Source organism: Peromyscus californicus, unplaced genomic scaffold (genome assembly GCF_007827085.1).
Source record: "Peromyscus californicus insignis strain IS unplaced genomic scaffold, ASM782708v3 Scaffold_22__1_contigs__length_63687245, whole genome shotgun sequence".
In the NCBI taxonomy this organism is placed as follows: domain Eukaryota; kingdom Metazoa; phylum Chordata; class Mammalia; order Rodentia; family Cricetidae; genus Peromyscus; species Peromyscus californicus.
Window position 1 is genome coordinate 2379209 of NW_026294525.1, and position 13393 is coordinate 2392601.

General features: G+C 41.0%; 1 protein-coding gene across 28 annotated transcripts in view; it reads left to right on the forward strand.

The window, feature by feature from the left end:
• Wdr27 (WD repeat domain 27) overlaps positions 1 to 13393 on the forward strand; it is a 218310-nt gene that overhangs the window by 58762 nt on the left and 146155 nt on the right. For 24 of the 28 annotated variants that reach the window (XR_008221069.1, XR_008221073.1, XR_008221074.1 and 21 more), the window contains 2 exons: positions 1082 to 1184; positions 4192 to 4290. Coding sequence is in view for 22 of the 28 variants with exons in the window: in XM_052750730.1 (XP_052606690.1) it covers positions 1082 to 1184; positions 4192 to 4290 (202 nt within the window). In the remaining 6 variants the exon portion in view is untranslated. Of the gene's footprint in view, positions 1 to 1081; positions 3721 to 4191; positions 4291 to 7184; positions 8634 to 13393 lie in introns of those variants that run through there. The other 4 variants (XM_052750744.1, XM_052750747.1, XR_008221075.1 and 1 more) reach the window with 4 other exon arrangements.

The following is a 13393-nucleotide window of genomic DNA, read 5'->3' on the forward strand; positions in this document are numbered from 1 at the left end:
GTGTACACTGTAGTACAGCTACCTCAGATACGTTTTTTTTTCTTTTCCTGTCACATCTGTCTTACTTACACTGGACACCAGCACTGAGCTCACACAGCTCCCTTGGAGTAGCACTGATGAAACTTTACGCTAGGCTGCTCGATCTCCCTCTGTGAAGGTGTTTCTATTTAAGCGCTAACTTTTATCTTCTGATAATCACAATACTATAAGTCATCACTGTACAGTGTATATATAATGTCATAAAATTGAAAAATGTTAACATGTTTGTAGCACACAGATGTTCACAAGGAAACCACTAGCAGTGTGCTTGATTTGTTCTTTGTCAGTAGAAGAAATATAAAAGCCTCACCCTGCACCATATGGTTTAAGTGAGATCTTGCATACTATTCAGGGACTCTGCTCAGTCTTGACATGCCCCAGGGCACCCACTTGTTGGCCATGCTTGTCGATGCCTTTCTAAGGGAGACCCTGGCTGTTTCTCAAAGGTATTGAAGGTTTCCTCTTAATAAAATTGCATTGACTTTCCCCCCGATGGGCAAGTTTTACATAGCACTTGATAAGGGGTTGTGAAACTCAACCCTCTTACTAGAATGCTGCGCCTCCCCCAAGCCATGAGTTGTTTCTTTTCATAATTTATGATATTAGAAGATTTGATTGAAAAATTTATTATCAGTAGAAATTGCTTATTTAATATTTCTCATATATAAATGTTCATCTGCTCTTAGTTTTGTTATCTTTGGGAATTCATGATTTTGAAAAGGGTTTAAATTATTTTAAAGGTCTACTTAATTACCTACCATTTAATAATTCTCAATGTGAAGTTTTTCTCAAGGATGTAGTTCAGTGGTAAAGTGTTTGACTAGCATGTCAAAAAAGCCAAGGGTTTAATTCTCAACACCACACACAGACATCAAAGAAAGGTTTTTTTTTTTTTTTTTTTTTTTTTTTTTTTTTTTTTTTTTTTTTTTTTTTTTTAGCTATTAACTTGTTAATTTTGTGGAGATAACATGGTGATGTCTTCTAACTTGTCTCAGGATGTAGCAGCCATTTTCTGCCCAGCCATTTCTTTCTACCCTTGCAGGTGCGTGCGCCGCTTCGAAGGGCATCCCAGCCGCTGTTACCCTTGCGGAGTTGCCTTTAGTCCTTGTGGAAGACTCATGGGCTGTGGTGCAGAGGACAGACATGTATGTAGTGTGCTTTCTCTAAGGGTAGGGTTTCTAAGTAGTGTTATCAAACAGACCTTCAGCGCCATTGAGCTTTGGGGTAAAAATCCATTTCAAGCCTGACAGTATTTTAAGAGACTTACCCAGCATGCGAACTCCACAACAGTAAGCTGTGACCACGAGAAGCTCATTTTTACTTAATCACAATACACACTTATCTTCATCACTCATTTCTTCATTTATTAGTTATCAGGGACACTAGATACGAACTCCATGAACGACTGTGATGTGTGGTGCAGGAGGGACAAGCTGATGACATCAGCCGGATCGTGCAGCTCATGTGTAATTAGGTGTCCCTTATCTCCATAGGATTTCTTAGAGAACTACATGCTTCTCCCAGTGCAGTCGCCCCCTGCGGTTGCTTAGAGAACTGCATGCTTCCTCCATGCAGTTGCCACCCGTGCTCCACACGTTTCCTCCATGCCAGATCCGCACCCCCGCAGATGTGGAGCACAGAGGTCTTAAAGTGTCCCAGGGCTGTGTAACACACTACCACGTAGCTGGAGGCTAAGCCCACAGAGGAGGCCAGCTCCCTGGAGAGGTCTTGGTGCTCCTTGGCTATAAACTGTGCTGGCCCCTTCTTCCTCCACTGTGTGCCTCAAATCCCTGTCATCTGAAAGGTCATTTAATGAATTTCGTGCTTGTCTTCTATAAAGTGTCCTCATAAAAATCCATTTTGGGAGTCACATGAGACATAAAAATGGTGGTGCCCAAACAAGAGCCTGAGTCTGAGTGAGGGATGCTTATGTGGCTCTGGTGGGGGATAGAGAAGTGCCCCGGCACTCCTTGTTCCACCTCAGACCCACAACATAATCTCTAAAAGGAGCTCAGGCTTCCATGGGAGAAGACAAGACCCCGTGATTAACGAGCAGGGCATCAAGATGGCAAGATGCGTGCACATTCAGCGATTCCTTCTCCAGGAGGTGCAAAATTAAGATGACCGATGGTCAACAAAATCCTAGGAAAAAGTTGAATAGCTTCAAAAAGACAAGACCTTTAATATGCGTGACACTTTATTCATTGGGACAACTGCTGGCTTCTCTGGAATACTGTGGAACTTTATTTTCAGAAACAATTGCAAGGATTAATACGAAGCTTTGAAGACTTATCTACATCATTGACCACACTTCTGATTTCGTCTACCATTATTTCTTGCATGCTCTTTGTAACTGACACTTTGTATTCAGGTAACATAAGCAAAGAACAGTGTGTTCTGAGAAGTTCACTGGTTGGCTTCATATGTGGCATTATATATCACAGTGCTTTGACCTTTTACAGAAATGGGTGTTTGGCACTTAAAGTATCTACTGCTGCAGTGTCACCAAAAGAGGAGGTACGGTGCTTTGGTTGTTCCTTCGCCAAGCCGGAATGAAAGCGGTAGCCATTGTCTACTTTTTCAGACCTGTGGGTCATGAGCCCTTTGGGGGTCTGTAAGACGAATTGCTAAACAGTTTTATTAATAAAGAACCCAGAGCCAGATATTGGGGTGAAAACCGAGAGATCAGAGGAACAAGACAAGCCACAGCCAACCTCACCTCACCAACTCCTCAGCTTCCAAAGAGGCCTACTTCCTGTATACCCATGCCTATATGCCTTTCTATTCTGCATCCCATTTCCTCTCTCTGCCCAGCTACATCACTTCCTGTTTGTCTGTACAGACCTCCAGACCTCTATGATTAGTGCTGGATTAAAGGCATGTGCTACTGTGCCTGGCTCTGTTCCCAGTGTGGCCTTGAACTCATAGAGATTCGGATGGATCTCTGCCTTCCAAATGCTAGGATTAAAGGCATGTGCTACTATTGCCTGACTTCTATGTTTAATATAGTGGCTGGCTTTTTCCTCTGATCCTCAGATAAGCTTTATTAGGGTGCACAATATATTGGGGGACACAGTATATCACCATACTTCCCCTTTTTTGCCTAAAATAAAAAATAAAAAATTATAACTAATATAAGAAAAACTATATACAATAAGTATGATAACTATATACAATATATACAAGCAATAAATACATTGACAATGTCTGGTCTATTTGCATTTGACAAATTCAGAGAAAATATTCCATTATCTATCCTACTTTTGTGAATTCAAAGGATTGTATCTAATTTACCTTCTATCCTAATTTGCATAAACAAAACTATCTTTTGATGTCTTTCAAACTTATACACTTTATGCCTCTTTAGTGAGTTTCTTTTCTGAATTTGTTAACAAGGAAAACTATAACTATCTAATCTTCAACTCCCTCAGAGACCCAAGAAGGAAATAATATTTACTAAGAAAACAGGAAGTGCAAACAAGCGACTTCCAAAACATGTGAGAAATGACAGAAACAGCTGGCTGCCTGGACAGTCACCCAAGGTTTCTCTGCAATGTTGGGGGCATCCTCTTCAGTCTACAGGCTTAGTGTATCTGACAGACTCATTTGTGAAGCTGGATTTTCTAAAGAGCCTTCCATTATGGACTGTAACCATAAGCTGAAATAAACTTTCTCCCTTAAGTTGCTTTTGCTTATGGTGTTTTATCACACCAGCAGAGAAGTGACTAATAACGTAGGAAATGCAATAATTCTGGTAGAGATACTTTCTAGTCAATGGCAGAAAACCACAAATTATTCATATCCTGAGTTGAATGTACCCAGTTTTCTCAGGCTCATGGAAGGGGCAATGTGACCTCTTCTCCTTTAACATGGGGCTTTAAAGTAGAGTTGGTAAGCACAGGCTGTGTACCTTCCAACGTATCAGTCATCAGATATGAGTCCTTGCTTCAGACTGCTGAGCAGGAGTCGTGGAGGTGAGTACCCTTCGAGGTAAGATGTACTTTGTGGCCCAGTTCTGTGGCTTGGCTGGCATTGTGTTGGCTTGTCACCTGTCACCGTGTCCTGGGTCAGCCACAAACCACACTTGAGCCAGAGTTTGGAGATGGTCACCAGTCCTGTCAGCCTGGAACATCTGCTTATCTTGTCTCCTAGGCGTACGTGTATGAAATGGGCTCAAGCAGCTTCCTGTATCGTCTTGCAGGGCATACAGATACGGTTACTGAAGTGGCTTTCAACTCAGCAGCTCCTCAGGTATAGTTTCCCAGTGTGAGCAGGGCCTCTCCTGTTCATACCGTCTTACATCGTATTTAGAAGGTGGTCAGATTTTATTTTGTTGAAGTCTTATGGTTTTTAAGAGTGCATGCAGCTGGGCCCAGTACCTGTAATCCCAGCACTCCAGAGATGGATGCAAGAGGACTATCCTGAGCTACAAAGCCATTTCAAGGTCAGCCTAGGCTATATGAGACCCTGTCTCAAAAAAAAAAAAATCAAAATGAGAAAAAGATTATATGATAGTTTTGAGTACCAGGAGAGGAAATTAGGTAGTAAACTTATTGAGAGAAAGAGAAATCTAGAATTTTAAAATTATTTATCATTCAGTATATTTGCTCTTACTACAATATAGAGAGCCACGTGTACCCATAGACAGATACAGTTCTGTGTAAGCCAAATGCAAACACCATAGACAAGACTCGGAATACAAGCAGGAGACAGGTTTGAAAAGAATTTGGACGCAGGAAGAGTACCATAGAGTGTAAAGACACTGTCTTAATGAGAAAAGGACAGAAGGAAGTAAGAGTTGCAAACAGCTGTGTAGAAAAACAAATGTTATGGAAAACGTAGAAGACTTAAAAGTATTCAGTATCTGCTAAATCTGAGTCCTCAGGAAGTTCAGTTTCATCCTGTCTTTTCATGAGCAAAGCTTTGATTCAGAGAAGGAATCATGTGACTGTGTGATCATGTGTTTCAGCCTTGCCTGGGTGTAACAGCATTTTGTTAACCTGCTTGTCACTGATACTGATTTGCTGTGGTCCAGGGCCAGCTGTGGTGCCTAGTACATGGTTGGCTTTGACTCCAGACAAATGTCACATGATATAACTCAGTGAAGCTTACAGTGTGGTTGCCAGAACTCTGCGACACTAACCCACTGGTGCTGTGGCCCTGTTACAGCCGGTTCTTTTCTGGGCCCTGACTGATTTTGTGAACTGGAGTTGGGTTTGGGTTGGGCAAGTCCTTTGCTGTCTGCTGCCACACCCCCTTGACCAGTTGTCACTTATTGATGTGTGCGAAGGTATATGTCCCTCTTTTCCCTTTTTCCCCTGTGATTCTGCTAGTTTCTTGGGTTTAGAAGCTACACTATTCTATTTGATTTAGAGTTGCTATGTCCTCTTAATGAGTTGAGGCTTTGTTATTAAGAAGTATTTTTTTTTTGCCGTGATTTGCATTCATAAGGCAGCCATACTGACTTCTGTTAGTGTTAGGGTGGTCTTCCCATTTTTTTGCCTTTTCATACACTATACTTGATCATTTTCTCTCTTCTCTGCCAACTCTTCCAGCTCCTCCAAACCTCCCTACCCTCCTAGTATCATGTACTTTCTCTCTCTAAGGAAAACACCTCCAAAACCAAAACAAACATATCCAAATTAAAAAATTATCAAAAACAAAATAAGCACACACACATATCAAACAAACAGACAGACAGACATGGAGTCTGTTCTGTGTTGGCCAGCTAACTACTCCTGAGCCTGCCCTAAAGTGTGGTTAATATGCCCACTGGCACACCACTGGAGAGAATGGATTTTCCCTTTCCCAGCATTGCAGAAAGCTTCTTGGTTAGGCCTGGGACTTCATGCCCATTTCTGCTCTGTGTGGGATTTTGGCTGATTTGAGATTATGTGGGTCCCGTGCATGCTGTCACCACCTCTGTGAGTTTGTACACGTATCATCCCTGCTGTGTCCGGAGGATGCTGCTTCCTTGAAGTCACCCACCACCTCTGCCTGTTCGACTCTTTCTGCCTCCCCTTCTACATAGATCCCATGTAGGGCTGCATGTTCCAGAGTCTCATTTCTTCACATTGTCCAGTTGTGGGTCTCTGTTCATGACCACTGATTGTAAGAAGCAGCAGCTTCTCTGCTAAGTGTTGAATGTTGCACACGGGCTGGGCGCTGCACCTGGGAACCCAAGTGGAGCCCTAAGCTCCTCAGCTCTGCAGTTAGAGAGCCACGTGAGAGCAGCAGCAGTACCACCCCAGCATCGTGGAGAACCATCCCCCTGCTTTTATGGTATGCAGGCCTTACTTCCCTGTTTGACCCTAGAAATTCCAGATCGTGTGGGAGACATGGTGACATGAATCACTCAATATTCTTAAAGTTTTTAGCATCCATTCTCCGTTTTTGGTGATTACACAGAAGGCCACTATGAGCATTCTTGTGCCACCATTGGTGTGGGTGCGTGCCTTCTCTTCATTGCCTGAATGTGGATGCTCGTTCAGTCTCGGTGTTGTGTAGCCAACTTCAAGGAAATGGCTATACAAGGTGACACCCATCAGTTCTGAGTGAGATTCCAGTCTTCACACTCTTGGCTGTAATTAATTTTGTTAGTCTTTTAAACTTTAGCCAATGAAGTAGATGTATTGCATTGTTTTAATTTGCATTTATTTTACAGTGATACTAAACACTTTTCATATATTCATAGACCCACTTTTAATTTTTTTGTTATTGAGTTGTAGAACTTTGAAAAATGTCTTCTATGTCCTGGCCATGTGCCGTGTGTGTGTGTGTGTGTGTGTGTGTGTGTGTGTGTGTGTATACATATACATACGTAAATTGCAAATACTTTCACCAATCTGTGGCTTGCTTTTTGGGATTATAATGATATCCTTTAGTGAGCAGAAGTTTTTAATTTTTAGGAAAATTAACTTTTACATTCATGGTTAGTATTTCCTACAGATTGTCTAAGAAGTCTTTGCTGACCCAAAGGCTGCAAAGATCATCTCCTATTTTCTTTCAGGAAATTTAGATTTTTAACTTATACTTTGATCTGTGATATAATCAAGTGTATTGGTATCTCTTCCTGTATAATGACATTATAGAAACCTAATTGCTTATGACAACCAACACCCATCTCTGCTGTTCTTCTGTCATAGGTCAGATGTCTGGGTAAGGCTCAGCTGGTTCCTCAACTTTGGACTCGCTAGGCGTGAGCTCGATATCAGCAGGCCTGTGGGCTCCTTTAAGCTTTCCTGGATTCTGTCTTCCTCCATGCTCACCCAAGCTGTTAGTGTGTTTTAATGATTTGTGGATATGGGATTGAAGGCCTCAGCTGCTTACTGGCTACCGGTGGAAGGCCACTGAAATTCTCACTACACAAGGAGACTCTAGCAAAGTGCTTCTTCCCTGGATACTGTGTACTGTCCAGTCTGTACGCCTTTGTTTTCTTTTTCATAGTATTACCTGGTACATCTAGTTTCATGCAGCAAAGAATGGCAAGAAGGGATGCCTTGCTCTCTCCTGATCTTCATGGGAAAGGTCCAATTTGAGTGTAGGTTTTTGTAGATGCTATTTATGAAATTAAGGAAGGTTCCCTTTATTCCTGTTTGCTGAGGTTTTTTTTTGCTTTTGTTTTTGTTTTTGTTTTTTAAGTGAGTGGGTGTTAGATTTCTGAAAATGATTTTTTTTTCAATCACTGATGTGATCTTACAATTTTTCTTTTCACTTTTAAAGTCATTGGCATGATGGATTATGTTGTTTTTCAAATGTTAAACTAGCTGCATAACTACAAAATTCCTACTTGGTTATAATGTACCATCCTTTTTGTACAATGTTATATTGGATTTATTAATGTTTGCTGAGGACTTTTGTATCCATGTTCATGACAGATATTGGTCTGTATTCTCTTTCCTTGTGATGTCTCTGCCTCTGCTGGCCTTTGGCTTTGTGAATACTGGCCTCATAGAATGAATTACTATGCATTCTCTTTGTTGCTAGTCCAGCAAAGAAATTATAGAGAATTAAATAAGTTTTTTCCTTGGCTGTTTGCTAGAACTTTCTAGTGTCCATATGAATCTGATGCTTTATGTTTTAGATTATTAATTATTCAATTTTTAAAAATAGATATAAAGCCCAGTTCCATTTCCTACTTCTTTCTATGTGACTTTTAGCAAGGACTGTAGAACTATTGATCATAAAGTTGTTTGTAGCATTTTTTCATTAGTCTCTTAATATCTACAGGCTCTGTAGTGCTAATGCCTCCTGATTTCTTATATTAATCACATATTCTCTCCTTTTGTGGTTATTTTTCTTGGCTTGGTCATGGCTTTTCAGTTTTATTCATCACTTCAAATTGGTTCCACTGCTTTTCTTCATTGACTTTCTGCCTTTGAGTTTGTTGATTTCTGTTGTGGTTTTGTTTCTTTTTGTCTACTCTTTTTATTTCCTTTTTCAGGTTTCTAAGGTGGATTGACTAGGTCTTTATTCTTTTGTAATATTTGCATCCAATACTGTTAATTTCCCTCTGTGCATGGCTTTCATAGCATTCTATAACTTTTAATAAATTGTGTTTTAATTTTCATGTAATTAAAGGTATTTTAAGATTTCTTAGGAGTTTTTTCCTCCTGCAAAGTGTGTTATTTATTCTGTGTTATATTTCTGTTATTGATTACTAGTTTAATCCCATTGTGGTATATGAGTAGGCATTGTATGATTTTTATTCTTTTAAGCTGGTTAAGGAATGTTTTATAGTTCTGATTGTTGTCTGTCTTGGTCAGTGTCCCATGCAAGTTTGAGAAGAATGTGTGTTATTCTGTGGTTACATAAAGCAGTCTATAAAGGTCAATTATTTCCAGTTGATTAATGGTATTATTGAGTTCAACCAAGTCCATATTGATGTTCTGATAGTGTCATGTGGAAGAGTCCAGCTATAATGGCAGTTTATCTGTTTTCTCTGTGGCACCATCCATTTTGTTGTTTCATACAGTTTGAGGCTCGATGAGACACATGCACATTTAAAGTTATTTGTTTTTAGAAAATCAACTTAATACCTTTATTATCTCTGACAACTTTCCTTGCTTTGAAATTTGCTGTGTCTGAAGTGCACGCAGCTGCCCCTGCTTTGCTGTGGTTGGTGCCAGCTTCACATATATTTCACAGTCCGTTTATTCTTTACATGTATGTGTGAGTGTTTTAAATGTGGTTTCCTGTAAATAGTATGCATTTAGCTTTTTGTTGTCACTTGTTATTTGTTCCAGTTTTTGTTTTTGTACTTTTTCTGACTTTTGTGGCTTTAATTGAGCATGATTCAAGTTCTCTCATTTCTTAGTGTATCTGCTTTAACTTGTAATTTTTAAATTTTCACTCCTTTTGGCCTTTTGATGCTTATCCTAAAGTCTTCATTATACATTTGTAACTAATTTTACATAATGGCAAACTATAGGGCCCTGGCCCCCATTTTGGGTAACTGTTGCCTTGCTTGCTGATTTTGACCTTGATATCCTCCCTGTGCTAATTCCCTGCCAGGTTCCACCCTCCTGAATGCTTAAGGGAAGTTCCTTGTCTGTGTATCCTGCATAATGGGCGTTAACAGCTTAGATGCAAGATTGTAAAGCATCAGTAGCGAACTTCTGCCCTCTGGGGTTCTCCCATTGTGCTGTAAGCCTGTATTTAAGACCTCCTCCCTCCTTCAATAAACGGCATTCAACATTTAAAAAAAATTACATAATGGCAAACTAACTTATGGAGACTGAGTACACAATAACAAACCCCTATCCTTCCTCCATCCCTTTCTTTTCAGTCAGTTCACAGACACTTACATTTATACAGACGTGTTCAAATGCTTCGTTGCTCTTCTTTTAAGTAAAGCTGGGTTTCTGTTCTTCGTTTGTTGCGAACGGGGTTAGGTCCGTCAATTATTGGAGCTTTTATTTTGCCTCCAGTTTCTTCTCTTTGATGCTCATCTTTACATGGATCTGAATTTCAAAGCCATTTTCTTCCTGCTGAAAGAACTTCTTTCAGGAAAGGAATTTAGAGAGAAAGATTTGTTGGAAACAAAATCCTCCTCCTCATTCCTCTCTCTCTCTCTCTTGTCTGAGAATGTTTTACTTTTTCTTAGAGAGTTTCACAAGGTACTGAGTGGTAGTCATCCCCCTCCCACTTTTAATACCTGAAATGTTCCACTCCACCGTCTCCTTGCTTGTTTGCATAGTTTTGGAGAATTGACTCCAATTCCTATCTTTTTTTTTCTTTGCAGGTAAAGTACACTTTCTTTCTGGTTTCTTTGGGGAATTTTTCTTTTGCTAACTTTTTTTCATTTTGTAAATGCTATTCCTAGCTGCAGTTTTTTTGGTGTTTATCCTGCACTAGTTCTCTGAGCTTCCTGATATTGCTTTAGTGAAATTCTCAGTCATTTTGTTCAAATTACACCTTTTACTCCATTCTCTCTTGTTTCTAGGTATTCCCATGACACATTTGAATTCACACAGTTTATGTCTTCCCACACTTCTTCAATCTTCTGTTCTGAGTATCTTGATTTCCAGCTTTTATTTCCTGATATTCCTTAACTCTATTGCCCTACTTGATCTGCACATCTGTTCTTGTATGCTGACTACGTTCCTCACTGGAGCTCTTAGCATGTTAATCTTAGTTTTTTTAAGTTCAATTTATTTTAATTCCAATATCCCTACCATGTGGAATCTGTGCTTCTGGTGTCGCTAAATTTTTTGAAATTCCTTTTGGAGTTTTGTATGCCTTAGGATTTTTGTATGTGTTTTAAAATTTAGATATATAATGTTTAAGTTGAAGGATCCGTAGTGAAAGTCCTCTTGTGATGCACTGAGCCCCTCTAGCCCTGTGATCAGGTTTCCATTCATGAGCCCGGGCTCTGAGATCAGCCTTCTCATACTCTACATCTAGATGGTACAGGCTAGCCAGAGGGCAGAAGTCAAAGCAGTTTCCCTTTCCTGGTCGGTTAAGCTCTAACACACCTCCAGCAGGTGGGGCTGTGGCTGGTTAGCTCCCTGGCAGCAGGCCTGCTGAGGACAGGAGCCCTTAGGTGTCTTAAGAACAAAGAACTTTTCCTGCCCAGTCTTTACCCTGGAGACAGAGGTCAATCTCACAGCACTGTGGGGCTTGTCCCTGCAAGGTACTGAGTGCTCTGGGCAGCCCGGTTCCCTGCTTCCTTCCCTTTCTCCATCCAGGGTCAGTGCTTTGCCCTGGGTCTTCTCTCATGGAGCAGGAAGAGGCACCAGGTTTGAGTCTGTTCAGCTGTTTATTAGAACTTCCACATTCTACTTATGGACCCAGAGCTTGGGGGTTCCCAGAAGCCACAAGTCTCAGGTGTATTACTACAGAGATATGTCTGTGTTCAGAAAGCTACTAACCTGGTTAAAAACCATTCCTTCCCTGGTTTTAGAAAATGCTCCTATTGTTCCTGATCCAAGTTTTGCTAAAATTTAGAGGTTCACCCCAGTAAGAAGGGAAGCAAAACTTCTGTCTTAAAATGTAGGCTTGGACATGTTTTCAAGATTGTCAGTATAGATAACATGGATTCCACACAGACTCATGGAGAGTATCACGAGTTCCCATGCAGCAGGTTGGTTGTCCAGGCTCTGATACTGGGCCTAAAATATGCTCTGAGGAAACCATTAGGGCAGGGAGGGAGCAGAAGAGACCTCAAGCTCAAAAAAGGCCTTTCCCATTTTCATAGGTTGTGTTTGAACTCAGGAATCAAGAAGCATATCATAAAGTTCCTCCCAAAAGATGTTGAATAGTAGGATCTGCTTTCTTGGGGAGCTAGACAAGGTCCTTGCTCTTTAAGAGAAATCAACAAACTTTGTGAACTGTGAGGTTCATGACAGAGCACCATATGGAGAACTGCATGGTTAAAGAAAATACTAGAGAACTGCTCTTCCCCTGCCTGTCAACTCCATGGTGTCTCAGACTAAGCTTTGTGCAGTAGCTGACACTGCTTCCGTCCCCTTCTCTCTCCCAGGGCCCTCTTGGTTCCTTGGCACTACTGTTCTGTGTTCCCGGCACATTACCTTCCTCACTGGCAGTCCTCAAACACCTATCTCGTCATTGTTCTGCCCCACATCCACTCTCCCTTGTCAGACACAAGCTCGGTTCCTGCAGGTTCTGTGGCACATGCAATAGCGTACCAAGCCTCTTCCCCCTCCCCTGTCCATGCCCACCATTTCCAGCAAGTCCCCATGCCCACAAGTTCACCATCTATTATTTTCTTTTTTCAAGTCTGTATCTTTTCTTCATATTCTTTGTTAGCCATTAATGTTGTAGCACCTCAGAGAGGAGAGTGCAAGATAGTCTGTTATCCAAGAAACAAATACTGAAACTTTGGTTTTGTTTTGATTTATTGGCTGATGAAGACAGCCTTTTTTGCACTTAATCTTCAGCTTGACACTGGTGTCCCTGCTGTGTCTAAGAACTTGGGTGTCTCATCACATGGCATATGCAGGCTTCAGAAATGCCCTGAGCCCAGCGAGCCAGGAGGCATGCTCTCATGTGCTGTAATATTTAGCATTTACCACAGAGTACAACTCACACATGCTCTCTGCCATGTAGATCATATGTTACTCTGTTTCGATAAGTTAATTGTCACAAAATGAACACAGTAGTTCCCGTATGCCCATAAATTTGCTATCTATAGCTTCATTTACCCATTGGTGATCCAAAAATATTAGATAAAAAATTTCAAGAATAAATAATTATGTTTTAAATCTTTCGCCATTTTGAGTATTCTGTGCTATCTGTCTTACTCTGTTTTACCCAGGATATTAACCAGCCCTTTGTCCAGTGACCCATGCTGTGTTCACCACCCACTCCCTGGATACTTAACCTCTGTAGTTTGTCAGCCATGTGGAGGTTCCACAGTGCTCGTTTTCAGGTGACCCTTGTTTTGTTTCATAATGGCCCCAAAGTACAAGAGTCGTGATGACAGGAACTCAGCTGCACCATTGAGAAGACGTTCCTTTAAGTGAAAAGGTGGTGTATGTTCTTGACTTAGGGGACAAAAGGCGAAGCTCATGCTGACATTGCTAAGATCTATAAAAGAACAGTTTTTCTATCCATCAGATTGTGAAGAAGGAAAAAGAAATTTGTACTGGTTTTGTTGTTATACCTCAGACTGGAGAATTTGTGGCCAAATGCTTAGTTAAGATGGAAAATGCACCGAATTATAGGGCTTCGTGCTATCTGTGGCTTTCGGCAGCCCGTAGAGGTCTTGGAACAGAGTCTGTGTGGATAGGGGGCTCTGGTGCGTGGTTTCCAGAGACCTTGGCCAGCAGCAGCTCTGTGGAGATAATATTAGTAAGGAAAACAGGCTTGGGACAGATGGCATGGAGCCAGC